This window comes from Marmota monax, unplaced genomic scaffold (assembly GCF_021218885.2).
Source record: "Marmota monax isolate L192 unplaced genomic scaffold, Marmota_monax_Labrador192_F-V1.1 WCK01_AAM20220418_F8-fsc00404, whole genome shotgun sequence".
Classification (NCBI taxonomy): Eukaryota; Metazoa; Chordata; class Mammalia; order Rodentia; family Sciuridae; genus Marmota; species Marmota monax.
In genome coordinates this window covers 623,501-641,260 of record NW_026694380.1, presented here as the reverse complement: position 1 = coordinate 641,260, position 17,760 = coordinate 623,501, and the positions used below count along the sequence as shown (strand labels likewise).

The following is a 17,760-nucleotide window of genomic DNA, read 5'->3' as shown; positions in this document are numbered from 1 at the left end:
ACAGCAGAGCCTCTCTGAGCCCAGACAGGCCTCCGCACTGAACAGAGAAAAGGGGAAGTTGTTTCTTAAATTAAAAAAAGAAAGAAAGAAAGAAAGAAAGAAGGAAATATCTCTTTTTCTTTGGGTTGGTCCTGATGTGACATCTCTTCCCTACATGGCCCTCTCCCCAGTGCTTAGCCCTCCAGGCCTCATAGATTGTCCTCTTGGTCCTTCTCTATCCTAAAAATACAAGCCCTTTCCCCAGTTGGTCTTGCAGCCTCAAATGGGCCCTCACACCTCTCCTGACAGTTTGGCCTCTTTGCCCTTCCCATCCCTGGCCCCTGTGAACTCTCAGCTCTTCTCTCCTCCCAGCCCAGCAAGGTCCCAGTCCCTGTGAACATGGTGGTTCCTGCCTCAACACCCCTGGCTCCTTCAACTGCCTCTGTCCACCTGGCTACACAGGCTCCCGCTGTGAGGCTGATCATAATGAGTGCCTGTCCCAGCCCTGCCACCCAGGCAGCACCTGCCTGGACCTCCTTGCCACCTTCCACTGCCTCTGCCCACCAGGTATGGCTTAATGGGGACTTGGGTGGGGGAGAAACAACTAAGCTGAACCCACTGGGAATTGCCCCTAGAGAACAAGGATAGCATCAGTCCAACGGGCGTCACTTACTACAGGATGTTTCTCCTCTCCCTCCCCCCAAGTGAAAACGGAGACACCTATGGACCCTAGGAAAAGAGCTGCCACAGATAGTAGTGAGGTTGTACACTGCTCAACTCTGGAGGAGAGGGGCTGCCATTCCTTTCATGGTAATCAGAGACAGCACAACACATGGCCCACTGTACACTGTGGCCAAATAAGGGAGGATAGTTAATAAACTTTCCATGGTGAAGCCTCTGCTCATACTTACCTACAATGCTCTCCCTAATCACTCCAACTCTCCCATCCAGAGATAAAGAGTAAATCCTTAAAATTCCAAAAAGATCTGTGTGCTTGAATTTGATGCAGTAGGAAAGAAACACGGCAAGGGTGCAGGCACTTCCAGGCTAGTTTTACCAGGGAAAAGTCATTTGAAGAAAGAGAACTACAGAGCCAATACAGAGAGCTGGATGAAACCAGAAAAATAATAGCTGACTTTGTGCCAGTACTGTCTCTTACATGTATTATCTTATCTACTCTTTACACTAATCCTATGCAGTTGGCATTGTTACTATATCCATTTTATAAATGAAGAAACCAAGACATATAAAACGTTCAAGTGGTTTGTCCAAGGTCATGCAGTTAGTAAGTGGCAGAGCCAAGATTTAAACCCAGAGTTTCAACATTAACCACTACACTACACTACCATTCTAAGGTGAGCAATATCCAAGGTTTATGGCTCAGACCACACATAGATAAGTATACAAAAGTAAAGAAAACTGTCCAGTTTCTTTACTCTTATATACTTATCTATGTGTGGACAAGGTTGTAGACGTGAAGGAGGGTTGGAGGCACGCTCCCTAAGCAAGAAAAGGAAGGTAATGAGGTCCTTGTTCAAGATGAGACCATGGACATGAGGATGACCCCAAAGCAATGGGATAAATATGAGAGTAACACAGCTTCCCAAATGCCCTTCACATTCTCCCACATTGGGATTCCTGTTCACTTTAGCATGAAGACCTGCCATGAACAAGAGGAGTAAATCATGCTCCAGGCAGACACCCGCTTGCCTAATTTGTACATCAAAGACCTCCAGGTTAAGCAGCCTGCCTGGGTGGGCCCCACGCTGCCTTACCCGGAGATGGCCCCAAGAGGCACTTCTAGGATGCCCTCTTACAGCTCTCAACAGGAGCCCTCTTGCTTCCTGAGGCTTTCACACCTGAAGGAGGTAGCACTGCACACCACAGCAGAGCTCAGGGTTCATCTACCCAACCCATCGGCAGACAGCAGAGAGAGGGGAGGCCTGATGGGGACACACAGCAAGTTGCATGTGTGCTGGCTCTAGAACCCAGGTCTCCCAAGGAGAAGGGGGCAGGGCCAGCCTGGCAGAGCCCCACCCTCACCATGCTCCTCTGTTCTCAGGTTTAGAAGGGCTACTCTGTGAGGTGGAGACCAATGAGTGTGCCTCAGCTCCTTGCCTGAACCAAGCTGACTGTCACGACCTGCGCAATGGCTTCCTGTGTGTCTGCCAGCCTGGTGCGTGCAGATTCCAATCCAGCCATCCTCACCCTGCAGTGTTGGAACCACCAGAGTTCTGTCCTCTGGAAGTTCTCTCTAGCCTGGTCAAAGAGTTCCCCATTTCTCCAACTCCTCTGCTCCTCAAACTCTCTTCTGCTACATCCCAGATCTTTCCTTACTTACACACCCACCCTCATCTCTGACCTTCCAAATCACCCATATATCCCTCCTTTGCAGTCCTCCTGCATAGTCCTCTATGGACTCTGCATGTCAGGGGTCCCAGGCTGGTCTTGGCATTGCCTGCCCTGGACACAGGGAAAGCTGCCCCAGGTCTTTCTTTTCCAGCTTCCTGGAACATCCCTCTGGTACCCTGCTATGAAAATAATTACATTTATTGACTATTTACTCCAGGACAGGCACTTGACTTTGTGCTTTGGAGGCATTATGTCATTTAATCTTTTCAATGGCAACATAAGGTAGGCTCCTCTTTATTTATTTTTCCAGTGCTGGGGATCAAAGCCAGTATCTCACGCACTCACACATGCTAGGCAAGCACTGTGCCACTGAAGCTACACCCCCAGTCTAGGTTCCATTTTTTGCTCCTTTTACAGAGGAGGAAACTGGGAGCTTAGAAAGTTTAAGTAGCTTGCCCAAAGTCACACAGCTGGTAGGTGGCTGAGCTTCACGTTTTCTGCACCATCCTTCTGTTGATCCATGCCCAACTACCCAGGTGTCTTCTCTGGGAAGACCTACAGGTTCACCTTTCCTGGCAAGAAAGAGCTAAGCTGTGTCTTCCTCAATGACCTTGGCCTTCTCTCCCCATCTACTCCCTTCCCCACTAGGATTCACTGGCACCCAGTGTGAGGAAGACATCGATGAATGCAGAAGCTCTCCCTGTGCCAATGGTGGTCAGTGCCAGGACCAGCCTGGAGCCTTCCATTGCAAGTGTCTCCCAGGTAAACTGGGGCCCAAACACGGGAGGAAAGGGTGGCAGGGGGCAGAAGTCTCTGCAGTCCCTGATTCTCCTCCTCTGCCATAGGCTTTGAAGGGCCACAGTGTGAGACAGAGGTGGACGAGTGTCTGAGTAGCCCATGCCCCAGTGGAGCCAGCTGCCTTGATCTCCCAGGAGCCTTCTTTTGCCTGTGCCCCTCTGGCTTCACAGGTCAGCAGGGAAGTTGTTAGAGAATAATTGAGTCCATTTGGCATGGGACAGTAGTCATTGGTGGGTGTTTGAGAGTCAGGATGTGAAACAGATAAGAATGGCACCCCTTAAAGTAACTCAGGGCAAAACCTTCACAACTGTGGATGTTATTAAAGAGCCACATTTATCCCAACATGATTGGGTATAATTAGGGCTCAGGAGCAGATATTGGGCTCAAAGGGGAGCCATTCACTTTTTTATATAGCAAGTCTTTATTAACACTGGGGATGTGACTCAGTGGTAAAGTACTGGCATGAATGAGTGCCTGGGTTCAATCCCCAGCACCATACAAATAAATAAATAAATGCTTACTATGCCAGTCATAGAAGCAAGTTTGAGTAAGAAGTTGCTATCCTCAAGTGGTTTTAAGTCTAATGCATAGACCAACAAGTCTCCTGTTGGTATGGCCCAATGGCCCTGAGAGAGGAGAACCCACTAACCCAGACTAAAGGTGAGAACTCTTCATGGAGTTCAGAGCAGAAAAGGGCCTGCATGGAGGAGATGATGGCTAGGCTGAATTTTGAGAAATGAGCAGGAGTTTGTCAAAATAGAATGCCAGATAATGTGTTTTAGTTGGAAATCACTGTGTTTGTAAAAGCACAGGGGAAATAAAAGCACCTTTCATTTAAGGAACTGCATGAGATCCAGAGCTTAGAGTGCAACAGGGCAAAGATGAGAAACACAGCAGTTGTAGGAAGGTCATGTCACACCAGATCCCATATGACAGGAAGTTAGTATCCTGAAGGTAACGGGAAGTCATTGAAGGACAGGTCTATGGGGAGTGAGTTAGTCATACATAAGTAGCCTTTGGTCCCCTCAAGGGCATAAAAGGGTTTTGTTTTCTATCTGACTCATATCCCCACCCCAGGCCAGCTCTGTGAGGTTCCTCTGTGTGCCCCCAACCTGTGCCAGCCTGAAAAAAAATGCCAGGATCAGGAAAACAAGATCCACTGCCTCTGCCCCAGTGGAAGCCTTGGCTGTGCCCCTGCTGAGGACAACTGCACCTGCCACCATGGGCATTGCCAGAGGTAACATCTTCCAGGCCCTCCATTTGCCCCTTTTCTGGTCCTCCTTAGCTATGGTAGGAGAAAAAGCAAGTGAGGAACATGTCTGTGGGAAATGACCATCGGCGACTATGAAGGAGATGACCAAGTTCTTAGGGCAAGTCGATAGGAGGACTCGTTATCCAAGGAGGGGAGAGCTCGTATATGATAAGGGAAACAGAGGATTAAGGCATCAGAGCAGAAAAGGGAGCATAATGCCCAGCATCAGTTCATCATTCACTAGACAAGTATCTATTGAATATCTACTGTGTGGACACCATTCCAGACACTGGGAAATAGCACAGAGCCAAAGAGACAAAGTGATGACTCTCATGGAGCTTTCATTTCTGTCTGGCAGAAAGACAACGAACAAGTTATAGAAGAAATAAAGATAGAGAAATAAAATGTGTGATGCAGGATCAGGAAGGTGAAAGGGCAATGTTAGGAGGAAAGTCACTGAAGAAAAAGGCCAGAGTCTCAGGGACAAAAAAGAGGGGGTCATAAGGGCCTGGCCCACAGGAAAAGGAAAAGGATACACCAGAAGAAAAGAAAAATACTCCCCTTTCTCTTTATGGCCAGATCTTCATGTGTGTGTGATGTGGGCTGGACAGGGCCAGAGTGTGAGGCAGAGCTGGGGGCCTGCATCTCCACACCATGTGCCCATGGGGGGACCTGCTATCCCCAGCCCTCTGGCTACAACTGCACCTGCCCCACAGGCTACACAGGTGAGACTGTCTCTAAACCATATACACCTGGGCTAGTCACACCCTAAGTCAAGGGAAATGTATGTGGCCAAAGGCTCTGTGTATTAGTCACCACCAAGGAAAACTGGTCATGGGTTGCAGGGGACACAGATGATGTGTGGGAGGTGATAAGAAAAGGGGCTGAACAGGGGGGAATAATAGAGTTGGGGTAAGGAAGGGAGGGCAAAAGGAAGAGGAGGAAGATGGAGAGAGAGAAAGGATTCCCACTCTCAGATCCCACCTCTTTCCCTCAGGGCCCACCTGTAGTGAGGAGGTGACAGCTTGTCACTCAGAGCCCTGTCTCAATGGTGGCTCCTGTAGTCCCAGCCCTGGAGGTTACTCCTGCATCTGCCTTCCAACCCACACAGGGCCCCACTGCCAAACCATCATTGACCACTGCGTGTCTGGTAAGTGCCCACCATGTCCAGCACTGAAGCACAGGGGGATGAAAGAATCGGGCAGGGTTCTTCCATATTCAGAAGAAAAAAAAATTAACTGGAAGCTGTTGTTTTAGTGGGGGAAAGGTATGTCCTGTGAGCGGTGTGACTGAGGTCACAGGCCAGGTTACAGGCAAGGAACCCAATCCCTCACAGCCTCCTCTCTCCAGCCCCGTGCCTCAATGGGGGTACCTGTGTGAACAGGACTGGCACCTTCTCCTGCCTCTGTGCTGTGGGCTTCCAGGGTCCACACTGTGAGGGAAGGATCCACTCCAGCTGTGCAGACAGGTGAGCAGAGCACTAAGGCCCCCAGAGGAAGGGAAGGAGCCCCTCAGCCTTCCCGCCCTTTCCCTTCCCTCCCCCTGGAACTCCAGGCTATCTCTGCTGCACACTCTTCCTTCTGCCTCCCCTTCTGGTCAGCCATCACTCCAGTAGTTGCCTCCCCATCACACACTTCCTCCCCCTTTTTCCCAGACCTCCTTCCTACCTTGCCCTATCTCTGTCTTGTACAGCCCCTGTAGGAACAGGGCAACCTGCCAAGATGGCCCTCAGGGCCCCCGCTGCCTCTGCCCTCCTGGATACACAGGAGAAAGCTGCCAGGTGAGGTGCAATGAGCCAGGTGTGCAGAGGAGGGAGGGGCCTGGAGAGCTCTAGTAAGAATGGTCTCAAGAACTAAAAGGTGGGCAGCAGGGAAGCTCATGAAGAAAGGTCTAGGAGTGGAAGTCTCATTTGAGGTTTGTGTAGCCTGAAGAAGGGAGGAAAGAACGAATGGAGTTATGACCCTCAGGGGCCATTCTGGAATATGGGTATAGAAGGTTAAACCAGGGAGGGTTACCTGGTCCAGGCCACTCATGAGAGAGTCTTAGAGGGAGGGATTCTGAGGAGCTGGAATTGGCAGAGGCCCATCTCCAGGCCTGGGAACCTGATGCCTCATGATCCCTCCCAACCCTCAGACTCTGATGGACTTATGTGCCCAGAAGCCCTGTCCACACAATGCCCATTGCCTCCAGAGTGGGCCCTCCTTCCAGTGCCTGTGCCTCCAGGGATGGACCGGGCCTCTCTGCAACATTCCACAGTCCTCCTGCCAGAAGGCTGCGCTGAGCCAAGGTACCAACACAAGGCCCAACTGAGGAGCAGATGAAGAAAAACAAGTGTCCTTCTTCACCCCTTTCCTAAGAGCAGCCACACAGCTTTTGGCCAAAACAACCACCTGAGAGTCAAAACAACATAAACTAACTATAGTTATTTTTTTTAATATTTGTAGTTGTAGATGGACACAATACCTTCATTTTATTTATTTATTTACTTATTTACTTATTTATTTTTGTAGTGCTGAGGATTGAACTCAGTGCCTCGCACATGCTAGGCAAGTGCTCTACTTCTGAGCCACAACCCCAGCCCCCAACTATAGTTATTGATTCTACAGTTTAACACCCAGGAAGCCTAAAACAACCCAACTCCTGTCACCACATTCAGCACAACACCAATCACCCCAGTAAAGTAGACTCCAGCTTAACACAACCACCAGGGACATAACTCCTGGTGGAGCAACTCAACATTGTTACGGTTGTAACTCACCTTGAGTGGACTACATTTAACCCAACTACATCAACACACTTCACCCCACCCCTGTGAGGTTACACCAACCCTCTTGTAAAAGAATACTCTACCTTCAAATAAGGTTCAACATGAGAAGAGCTCAGGGAAGAGCTTAGCGCTTAGGTTGATGGGAATCACGGTGAGAAAAATCAAAATTGATGCAAAATCCAGGGGACAAACTTGGGACAGTAGTAAAGCCTCATGTCACCAGCCTGAAGTTTCTCTTGAGTTCATTTTTTTAAAAACTTCATTTTATTTGTGGTGCTGAGAAATCAAACTAAGACCTTGTACATGCTAAGCAAGTGCTCTACCACTGAGCTGTATGTCCAGCCTTCCCTTGTGCGCTCTCTTGCTTATGGCTCAAGACAGTAGTCACCTTACAACACTGATAAAAGAAATCTTTCCCATATTCTGGCAGAAAAGATAGGCAGAGAAACCTGATGTTCTACCCTCTTCAGTGTCAGGAGTTACTTTTTCCTTGTGCCCACGGGGGTTTCCACCCAAGAACATTAGTGGCTCCCAAGTTAAAGGCCTCTCTGCTAGAGATCTGGGATCCTGAAAACCCTTCCAGCCCACTTAGCTTCACTTCTCCCTGTTTGTCTTTCTCCCTCAGACATAGAAGTCTCTGCCCTGTGCCATAATGGAGGCCTTTGCATTGACAGAGGCCCCTCCTATTTCTGCCACTGCCCCCCTGGATTCCAAGGCAGTTTATGCCAGGATAACATGAACCCCTGTGAATCCCGGCCTTGTCAGAATGGGGCCACCTGTGTGGCCCAGCCCAATGGCTATCTCTGCCAGGTAAGAGGTGTAGAGAAAAGAAGGGAGAGAAGATAACTCTCCTTTCTGGAGATGGGAAACAGGACATGGCTGGAGATATGGAAAACAGTAATAATGGGAAGGATAACATGGTGTACCCAATTCTCCTCCCTTTCCTTTACCCCACACATCCAGCTAACCACCAAGTCAGGCCATTCTACCTCCTAAATATTTCTCCACTCTATCCTTTCCCCTTCACCCTTCATCCCACTGCTTTAGTACAGGCGTTTGTTGCATTCCACCTGAATACCCATGTCAGCCTCCATATCTATCCTTCCACTGGTTCAGTCTTTACTCCACAACCAGGGGATCACTGCAGATATTAAGTTGACCTGTCACTCCTCTGTTGAACATCCTTCAGGGGGCTGCCCACATCTTTATAAAGTTCAAGGCTCTGCCTGATACAGCACTGCCTGCCCCTCAGTCCTCATTTGTCACCTTCTCCACTCTCCACTTCCCTACTTCATTCTAGCAATGTAAACTTTACACACCCCATACTGATTCTTGCTTCTCAGCTTTTTTTGTTTGTTTGTTTTGTTTTGTTTTTTAATCTGTACTAGGGATTGAACCAAGGAGCACTCTACCATTGAGCTACATCCACAGTCTTTTTTTTTATTTTGAGACAGGGTCCTGCTAACCTGATGAGGCTGGCTTTAAACTTGCAATCCTTCTCATTTGGCTTCCCCAAGTTGCTAGTATTACAGGCGAGCATCAGTCTCAGTTTTTTTCCCTGCCATTGCCTCTGCCTGGAATGGCCTTCCCCACCTCTCTTCCACTGGATGGGGACCAGGAAGCACCTTCCTTAGGAAGATATCTCTAAGTCCTCTCTCAGATGGGTGAAGGCTTCTCCTTGGTGGTTTTTGTCACTATACCAGGAAAAGCAAAGCTGGGATTTAAATCTGGGCAGCCTGATTCTGTGCTCAGACCACAACTTTTAACAGAAGGCACAAGATGGATCCCCTTTACTTCATCTTTTTTTTTTTTTGGTACTGGGGACTAAATCCAGGGGCTTTTACCCCTGAGCTACTCCCCCAGCCCTTTTGAGACAGGGTCACACTAAGCTGCTTAGGGCCTCCCTAAGTTGCTGCAGAGACCCAGACAGTCCTCACCTGTGAGATAGCCTAGTCCCCTTGTCTATCCCCTGCCTCCAAGTGCTATCCCAGAGAGAAGCCCCAGGATACCTTTGTGCTGGGCCAACTTCCAGGAGTGAGTTAGGAGGTAGGAAGTGACTGAAGTAATATCTACTCTACTCTCATCCCCACCAAACTCGTGATCCTCCTGCCTCAGCCTCCCAAGTCGCTGGGATTACAGGCGTGTACCACTATTCCTGGATCCTTTACTTCACTTTTAAATTTTAGTTTTAACCTTTTTATTATGAACATTTTCAAATATATACAAACTCAGCGTGCTTGACTGAAAGCAGTGAACTTCTGTGCACTCATTTCTATTTCATGTCCTACTTCCTGAAACTCCCCCTTCCAGAAGTTTCCAAAACATTTAACTTGTTCCTACCAACCTTCTGGCCACTGCTCAGTTTCTTTGTAAATTTTTTATCAACTCTCCAAAGGCTTCTTGTACTCCATTCTTGCATGCTCTCTTTCCTCCTGCAAGAACCCAGCATGTGGTACAGAATCATCAATGACATTCTCTCATTAGCAGAGAGACATGAAGCAACCAGAAAAAATGATTATGGAGTAATAGACTTGAACTTCAGGTCTGCTATCTTCAGCCATATGACTTGCACAAGTCACTTTACCTTTGTGGGACTCAGTTTCCTTTTCTGTGAAGTGAGGATCATGTGAGATAATCTATATAAAGGGTTTTAGGAGGTTTTTCTGAGGTTATGTATATAAAGCATGTAATAAATACTAGTTACCTCTCCCCTCTGATTGACTGATAGCTTCATAGAAACAGGAATGAGCTCTAATTTTGCCTGTATTCCTAGTACCTAAAACAGAGCCTGGCAGAAGGTGGGCATCCAATACAAGTTTATGAAGTAATGAAGTATGAGACAATCTGGAGGGTGTATTGGTAGGGGAAAGGGTTTGTTTGGGACTAGGGGAGGGTTAAGCTGTGTGTTACTGAACAATAATGTATCATGTGGCATTGAGATAGAATGCTCAAGCTACATGTGTCAGCGATGGATGGTGAGTTGAGTGAAGTTGTTGGGCTGGAAAGTGGGGGGCTGAACAGACTGCTTTGAGCTGGGCTCATCCACTGGTTACATCTCTGATCCTTCATCCCTGTAGTGTGCCCCAGGCTACAATGGACAGAACTGTTCAAAGGAAATTGATGCTTGTCAGTCCCAACCCTGTCACAACCATGGAACCTGCACCCCCATACTTGGAGGCTTCAACTGTGCCTGCCCTCCAGGTTTTGTGGGTCTGCGCTGTGAGGGGGATGTGGATGAGTGTCTAGACAAGCCTTGTCACCCGACAGGCACCGCGGCCTGCCACTCTCTAGCCAATGCCTTCTACTGCCAGTGTCTACCTGGACATACAGGTGAGGCCTTGGTGTGTATGTGGTGGGGGGGTGAAGACATCTAAGCAGACCACGGAGACCTAGACAGTCCTCACCTATGAGACAGCCTAGTCCCCTTGTCTATCCCCTGCCTCCATGTGCTATCCCAGAGAAGATGCTCCAGGATCCTTTTGTGCTGGGCCAACTTCCAGGAGTAAGGAGGTAGGCAGTGACTGAAGCAATATCTAGTCTCGTCCCCATCACAGGCCAGTGGTGTGAGGTGGAGATAGACCCCTGCCAGAGCCAGCCCTGCTCCCATGGAGGATCCTGTGAGGTCACCGCAGGACCACCCCGGGGTTTCACCTGCCACTGTCCCCAGGTAAAAGACCACAAAGCTGCCTTCTCTATTGCCTTCTATACTGATAAAAGGTGAGAATGCCTGAGCTGGAATCCTAGAGGGGAGCATAGGAGATCATCAAAGTGTGACTTATTGGAAGGAGCCATCTTAAATTCCCAGCAGTAAGTGGCTCTCAGAAGCAGTCAGGGGAAAGGAGTCAGGGAAAAGGTAGGATCATGAAGGGAATGTTCAGAAACCATAGGCATTGCCTAAGATCAAAAGCTCCTGGATAAGTTACTTTAACTCTGTGTGTGGATCCCTGATGCATGGGATTGGATTAATAGTAAGCCATGATTCATGATACACTCATCATTGGTTTGTGCCTAATCCTTTTTCCCCCTCCTCGGAGGTACTGGGGATCGAACCCACGGCCTTGTGCATGCAAGGCAAGCACTCTACCAACTGAGCTATATTCCCAGCCCCTGTACCTGACCTTTTATTTTAGTGTTTTAACAATATTACATCCATGAACCTAACCCCAAAAGTTCAATATTAATAACTTACTTCTACTTATGTTCCCTTCCTTGGAGAAAGAGGAAGGCATATGATCCTGTCTCCAAAAGGATGAACATAAGAATATAATAGAATTCAATTCTATTAAGAATTTATTAAGACTTTGTAGTCTTTCAGGACTTTTATTATAATGGCAAAGTTCATCCATTTTTGCAACAATGTCCTGTCATTGCATGAAATTATCATGCAACATGGTTCCAAATCCATAAAATGATGAACTTGATGAGAGTCTAGGACCCTCTCTGCACTAATCTAACCCAGAGTTTTCTTGGGGGAGTGGGAATAATAATATAAGGTCCTTCCCCAATGTCTTCCCCCTATACAGGGTTTTGAAGGCCCCACCTGCAGCCACAGAGTTCCTTCCTGCGGCATCTATCACTGTCACCATGGAGGCCTGTGTCTGCCCTCCCCTAAGCCAGGATTCCCACCCCGCTGTGCCTGCCTCAATGGCTTTGAGGGTCCTGACTGCCTGACTCCACCAGCTCCTCAGGGCTGTGGCCCCCCCTCCCCATGCCTACACAATGGCAGCTGCTCAGAGACCCCTGGGTTGGGGGGCCCAGGCTTTCGATGCTCCTGCCCTCCTGACTCTCCGGGGCCCAGATGTCAGAGGCCCGGAGCAAAAGGGTGTGAAGGCAGAAGTGGAGATGGGGCCTGTGACACTGGCTGCAGTGGCCCAGGAGGAAACTGGGATGGTGGGGACTGCTCCCTGGGGGTCCCAGACCCCTGGAAAGGCTGCCCCTCCCATTCCCGGTGCTGGCTTCTCTTCCGGGATGGACAGTGCCACCCACAGTGTGACTCAGAAGAATGTCTGTTTGATGGCTACGACTGCGAGCCCCCTCCATCCTGCACGTGAGCCTAGAGCCCACTGTGGCTGGGGTATAAGGGGATGAGAGAGTGAGACATAGATGTCTGAGTTACAGGGTGACCATAGTCTCAGGCTCCAGGGAATTTCCACCCTAATAACCATTGCTAAGTAGGGCTTGAAGACTCTGGACTCCAACCTAGAATAATGGGATGGCATCAACACTTTATGTGGGACACAACCTCTTTCTAGGCTCCTCTCTAGTCCTTTCTAGTTCTGGGGCTTGGTCCTCAAGCTTGCCTTCTTAATTCATGTTGCCATGGAATCTCTCTCTAGCAACCAGCATCCCTGAGGGAAAACGGCTCTCCTTCAGGGAAAAGGGCTCTCCTTCAGGGAAAAAGAGCTTGGGAGAGCAGGGAAAGGACGGTCTCAGGAGAGGATGTCAGGGTGTTTGGGCCACCATCCAGGGATGCACAGCTACCCCCACTTAGCAACCAAAGGGCTATGGAATGTCAGGAATTTCCTCTGGGGAAAGAGGGGTGTCAGGTTTTAGGGGGTCCTCAGTTCCCCTCTTCTCACCCTACAGTCCAGCCTATGACCAGTACTGCCGGGACCACTTCCACAATGGGCACTGTGAGAAAGGCTGCAACACCGCAGAATGTGGCTGGGATGGGGGCGACTGCAGACCTGAAGATGGGGACTTGGAGTGGGGGCCCTCCCTGGCCCTGCTGGTGGTGCTGAGCCCAACTGCCCTGGACCAGCAGCTACTTGCTCTGGCCCGCGTGCTGTCCCTGACTCTGAGGGTGGGGCTCTGGGTGAGGAAGGATAGTAATGGCAGAGACATGGTGTTCCCCTATCCTGGGGCCCGGGCAGAAGAAGAGCTAAGAGGAACCCATGACCCCTCACATGCAGAGGAAGCAGACCCTGATATGCAGCTCCTAGGCAAGGAGAAGGACTCCCTCGGTGCTGGGTAAGAAGTGGATGGAGGGAAGTCCAGATACTAGTTTGTTTTCCCATGGGCAGAGGGTTGGGAGCCAAGTTACTGACACACGTCTCTAACATGCCTCCCCTACAGGTTTGTGGTGGTGATGGGTGTAGATTTGTCCCACTGTGGCCCTGACCATCCAGCATCCCGTTGTCCCTGGGACTCAGGACTCCTGCTTCGCTTCCTTGCAGCAATGGCTGCAGTGGGAGCCCTAGAGCCCCTGCTGCCTGCACCCCTGCTGGCTGCCCACCCTCACACAGGCTCTGGTAGGTGACACCCGCCACTTCTCCTGACCTTTGTGCTCATGTCAGTAATAGGCAAGAGATAAAACAAAACAGGATAGCTGAAACCAAAAATATTTTGTGGGAACTTGCCCTCCTTTTAACAACTCTTTACCTGGTTCTCCTCACAGCCTATTGGTTCTGTAAGTACTTTCTAACCTCTGACATAGCCCTCCAAGAAACCTCAGGTTCTAATTTAACTTCTTTACTAGATGTGGGTACCCAGTCATCTTTGTATTAAATAGTTCGTAGTATATGAAAGAATAACAACTGTTATATCATGCTTACTATGTGTGTTGCTCTAGCATTTTACTGTTAACTCGTTTAACCCCAAGAGGCAGGTATTATGTCCATTTCACAGATGAGGAAACTGAGGCAGAGAAATATTGTTGTACTTGCCCATGAGTAGAACTAGTCCCACCAGGAATGACCTCCTTGTCACTGTATCTCTCCACTAGCACCCACCAAACAGCTTCCCTGGACCTTGCTGTGCTTGCCAGTTGCTGGGGTGCTTCTCCTGGCCCTGGGGGCTCTTCTTGTCCTTCAGCTCATCCGACGTCGACGCCGAGAGCATGGGGCCCTCTGGCTGCCTCCTGGCTTCACTCGAAGGCCTAGAACTCAGCAGACTCCCCGAAGACGCAGGCCCCCACTGGGCGAGGACAGCATTGGCCTCAAGTGAGAATGAGGAGGAACTCAGGCTCAGGAAGGGGAATCTGTCCGTGGAGATATTTATGGTCAAAGCAATAAGAAATGCTATTGCAAAAGTTGAAAACAGAGAAAGATGAGGGGCAGGAAGGCTGCTGGAAATCTTGGAGACTCTTATTGGTCCTAACTTGTGTAACCTGTACCCAACTCACTTCCTTCCAGGGAACTGAAGCCAGAGGCAGAAGTGGAAGAGGATGGAGTGGTGATGTGCTCAGGCCCTGAGGAGGAAGAAGAGGTGAACCAGGTGAAAGGGCTAGGGCAGAAATAGTATGGAGTTGATAGAATAAAGAACAAGTCAATGGCCTTCACTGATTCTTGCTTTTGCCCCAAGGCTGAAGAAATGGCCCCACCCTCCAAGTGCCAATTGTGGCCACTGAGTGGTGGCTGTGGGGAGCTCCCTCAGGTGGCCATGCTGACTCCTCCTCAGGAATCAGAGATTGATGTGAATGCCTGTGGACCAGGTATGAACCAACCCAGACCAAGAAAATGAAAAAATGCTTTTTAATCCTTTTAAAAGCAGAAAAGTCCTTTAGTGTCAGAACTGGAGGAACTAATGTTGGAATGAGTGCCTTAGAATAGTGATTCTCAAAGTATGGTCCTCAAAATGCAGCATCACCTTGGAATTTGTTAGAAATGCAAATTATCAGGATCCACTACAAAGCTATTGACTCTGAAATTGAGATATTGAGCAATATGTGTTTTAACAAGCCTTCTAGGGGAGTCTGATTCAGACTCAAGTTTGAGAATCACTGCCCTAGAATGTTAAGAGAATTAAGGCCTTCTTATTTTTATAGGTGAGGAAACTGAAGCTCAAAGTAGGAAAGTCATTTAAACACAAAATCAAAAGCCAGAGCCTAGCTTCCTCATATCTCTTCTTGTGATTCTCCCTAAGATCCTCCTCCTGTGTCCTTTTGATGGACCCATTACTCATTCTCACCCACAGATGGGGTTACACCCCTGATGTCTGCAGTCTGCTGTGGGAGAGTGGAGTCCAGGACCTTTCAGGGAGCATGGTTGGGAAGTCCTGAGCCCTGGGAACTTCTGCTGGATGGAGGGGCCTGTCCCCAGGCTCACACAGTGGGCACTGGGGAGACCCCTCTGCACCTAGCTGCCCGTTTCTCCAGACCAACTGCTGCCCGCCGCCTCCTTGAGGCTGGAGCCAACCCCAACCAGCCAGACCAGGCAGGGCGTACTCCACTTCATGCTGCTGTAGCTGCTGATGCACGGGAGGTCTGCCAGGTAAGCATACACTGGGGTCCTCAAAGGGAAAAGGGTGATCTTACAAGTTACACTGGGTAGAAGCATTCTCTAGTGTTTGACATAAGAAATTGATGTGAGATTGAGGACCTGAAACAAGGAAGATGGTTGTATATGGATTGGTAAAAGGGTTAAAAGTATGAGGGACCTGAGTTAACAGTCCAGAGTACCCCAGAGGTCACAGCTTCTGTCCTTACAGCTCCTACTGGGCAGCAGACAGACTGCAGTGGACGCATGTACAGAGGACGGGACCACACCCTTGATGCTGGCGGCCAGGCTGGCGGTGGAAGACCTGGTTGAAGAACTGATTGCAGCCCAAGCAGATGTCGGAGCCAGAGATAAATGGGGTGTGGAAGGGCGGGGGTAATGTCATGCCACAGAGTTAAGCAGACTGGGGCGTAATATGAGGTGCAAAATATAGGGGCAGCAGAGAAGGGCTGCAGCAGTTGGAGGGCATACCCCTGCCCCTCCATCTGGTGGTAAAACTGCTGCTGTACGGTGACAGTACGGAGTAGCTGAGTTTCTCCCATAATTCTCAAACACACACACACACACACACACACACACACCGTCCAAACCCACGGGAAACTGGGATAAGGGAGAATGTCTGTGGGGAGGAGAGGGAGGTCTCCCGGTCCCACCGACCCCAGAACAATACCCATTGTCCCTCCAGTGCGCCAGTGACGTCACCAAGGCAACGCTTCCTGCTGGCTGGCGGTCGCCAGGGCAACGCTTCCCGCCTTTGAGGGGCTTAGAAGCCCTCCCCCCAAGGCTAGAATCCGTGGGAAACAGGAACCCAGGCTCATGGTCCCCAGCTGCTACGTTAACACCCTCCCCTTGTCCTCTAGGAAAAACTGCACTGCACTGGGCTGCTGCTGTAAACAACGCCCGAGCCGCCCGCTCCCTTCTACAAGCTGGAGCCGATAAAGATGCCCAGGACAGCAGGGTCAGAACGGGTATCTGGCTGCCCATATTTCAAAAAGAGGAAAGGACCAGTGATTTGGAAAGCGCGGGAACCCCAGAAAACCTGAAGCGGGAGGGGCCAGTAACCAAGCCGTTGGAGCCTGGTAGGACTCGTTCTGTGGGCGTGGCCTTCCCTGACCTCACCCCCTGGCTGTTTCCTTCCGGACAGGAGCAGACGCCGCTGTTCCTGGCTGCCCGGGAAGGAGCGATGGAGGTAGCCCAGCTTCTGCTGGGACTGGGGGCTGCCCGAGGGCTGCGGGACCAGGCTGGGCTAGCGCCCAGCGACATCGCACGCCAGCGTAACCACTGGGATCTGCTGACACTACTGGAAGGGGCGGGACCACCAGAGGCACGTCACAAAGCGACGCCGAGCCGCGAGACTGGGGCCTTCCCGCGCGCGCGGACCGCGTCAGGAAGCGTGCCTGCGCATGGAGGCGGCGCCGTCCCGCGCTGCCGGACGCTGTCAGCCGGAGCGGGCCCGCGTGGAGGCGGAGCTTGCCTGCAATCTCGGACTTTGTCCGTAGACTTGGCCGCTCGCGGGGCCAGGGCCTATCCTCATTGCCGGAGCCTGTCGGGAGGAGGAGCAGGAGGGGGCCCGCCGTCCCGCAGCCGTAGATTTTCTGCAGGCATGCGTGGGTCTCGGCCCAACCCTGCAGTAGTTCGGGGAAAATCAGGAGTTGTGGCCGCCCGCGGGGGCAGGACAGTAGCGGATGATTGGCCCTGTGATTGGGTAACCCTGGAGACCTGCGGCCCCTCCCCCAATATTCCGATCCCGCCTCCTTGCCTCACTCCTTCCCCAGAGCGGGGATCCCCTCAAGTTGTCTGGGGTCTCCCAGTTGAGCAAGTCATTCCCTTAAACTCCGAAGGAGAGGGTCAGAAATAGAAGGATAGTAAGGAGAGGGGAATCCTAAAAATGATTAAATGACTGGGTGTCTGGAAGGCCTGCCAGACTTTAAAATTAAGGCCCAAAAGTAGAGGGGGTAGTTTCCCTCCCAAAATGAGTGAATGCCCACCTCAACAGGCATGGTATTCCACGTAGAGAAGCTAAAGCACTAAAGATTTAGGATGCTGGGATGAGGCAGGCCCAGGTCGTCATCTAGAAAATAAACATGAGAGGCTACAAGAGGACAAAGTTCATGGAGAGAACTACCCCTAAACCAGAACTAGGAACTGCGGGCAGATGTTCCGCGTTCCCCCACCCCCACGCTGTGGTCAACAAATAGCTAAAACTTATAGAGCACCTACTGTGTGCCAGGCACTGTGTGGATGCTGAAAGGTAGCTAGTCCAGCTGATGACTCCTTGCTCGCCCTGACCCCATCAAAGAAACTCCATGCAGGGATGAAGCGCCTCCCTTCTAGTCACTGCCATCTCTAGTGAACCCCAAATCTCACTAGTAATAAAGCTGATTTAAAGCATTAAA

At 50.3% G+C, this 17,760-nt stretch overlaps 1 protein-coding gene and 1 non-coding gene across 4 annotated transcripts in view; one reads left to right on the top strand and one right to left on the bottom strand.

Annotated features, from left to right (window-relative positions):
- The window catches only part of Notch4 (notch receptor 4), a 27,726-nt gene extending 9,966 nt beyond the window's left edge, over positions 1-17,760 (top strand). The window contains exons 9-31 of one of the 3 annotated variants that reach the window (XM_046467838.2): positions 352-546; positions 2,042-2,155; positions 2,980-3,093; positions 3,177-3,299; positions 4,207-4,366; positions 4,961-5,106; positions 5,379-5,531; positions 5,732-5,849; positions 6,074-6,161; positions 6,515-6,668; positions 7,774-7,958; positions 10,226-10,478; positions 10,703-10,815; positions 11,672-12,195; positions 12,735-13,118; positions 13,224-13,399; positions 13,873-14,089; positions 14,282-14,354; positions 14,451-14,580; positions 15,063-15,358; positions 15,576-15,723; positions 16,225-16,322; positions 16,509-17,760. In XM_046467838.2, the coding sequence (XP_046323794.1) occupies positions 352-546; positions 2,042-2,155; positions 2,980-3,093; positions 3,177-3,299; positions 4,207-4,366; positions 4,961-5,106; positions 5,379-5,531; positions 5,732-5,849; positions 6,074-6,161; positions 6,515-6,668; positions 7,774-7,958; positions 10,226-10,478; positions 10,703-10,815; positions 11,672-12,195; positions 12,735-13,118; positions 13,224-13,399; positions 13,873-14,089; positions 14,282-14,354; positions 14,451-14,580; positions 15,063-15,358; positions 15,576-15,723; positions 16,225-16,322; positions 16,509-17,222 (4,676 nt within the window). In that variant the 3' untranslated portion in view covers positions 17,223-17,760. Of the gene's footprint in view, positions 1-351; positions 547-2,041; positions 2,156-2,979; positions 3,094-3,176; positions 3,300-4,206; positions 4,367-4,960; positions 5,107-5,378; positions 5,532-5,731; positions 5,850-6,073; positions 6,162-6,514; positions 6,669-7,773; positions 7,959-10,225; positions 10,479-10,702; positions 10,816-11,671; positions 12,196-12,734; positions 13,119-13,223; positions 13,400-13,872; positions 14,090-14,281; positions 14,364-14,450; positions 14,581-15,062; positions 15,359-15,575; positions 15,724-16,224; positions 16,333-16,508 lie in introns of all 3 variants that reach the window. The other 2 variants (XM_046467837.2, XM_046467839.2) reach the window with 2 other exon arrangements.
- On the bottom strand, positions 11,178-11,250 carry Trnaa-ugc (transfer RNA alanine (anticodon UGC)). Its single transcript has one exon. It is a non-coding gene; the product is annotated as a tRNA-Ala (tRNA).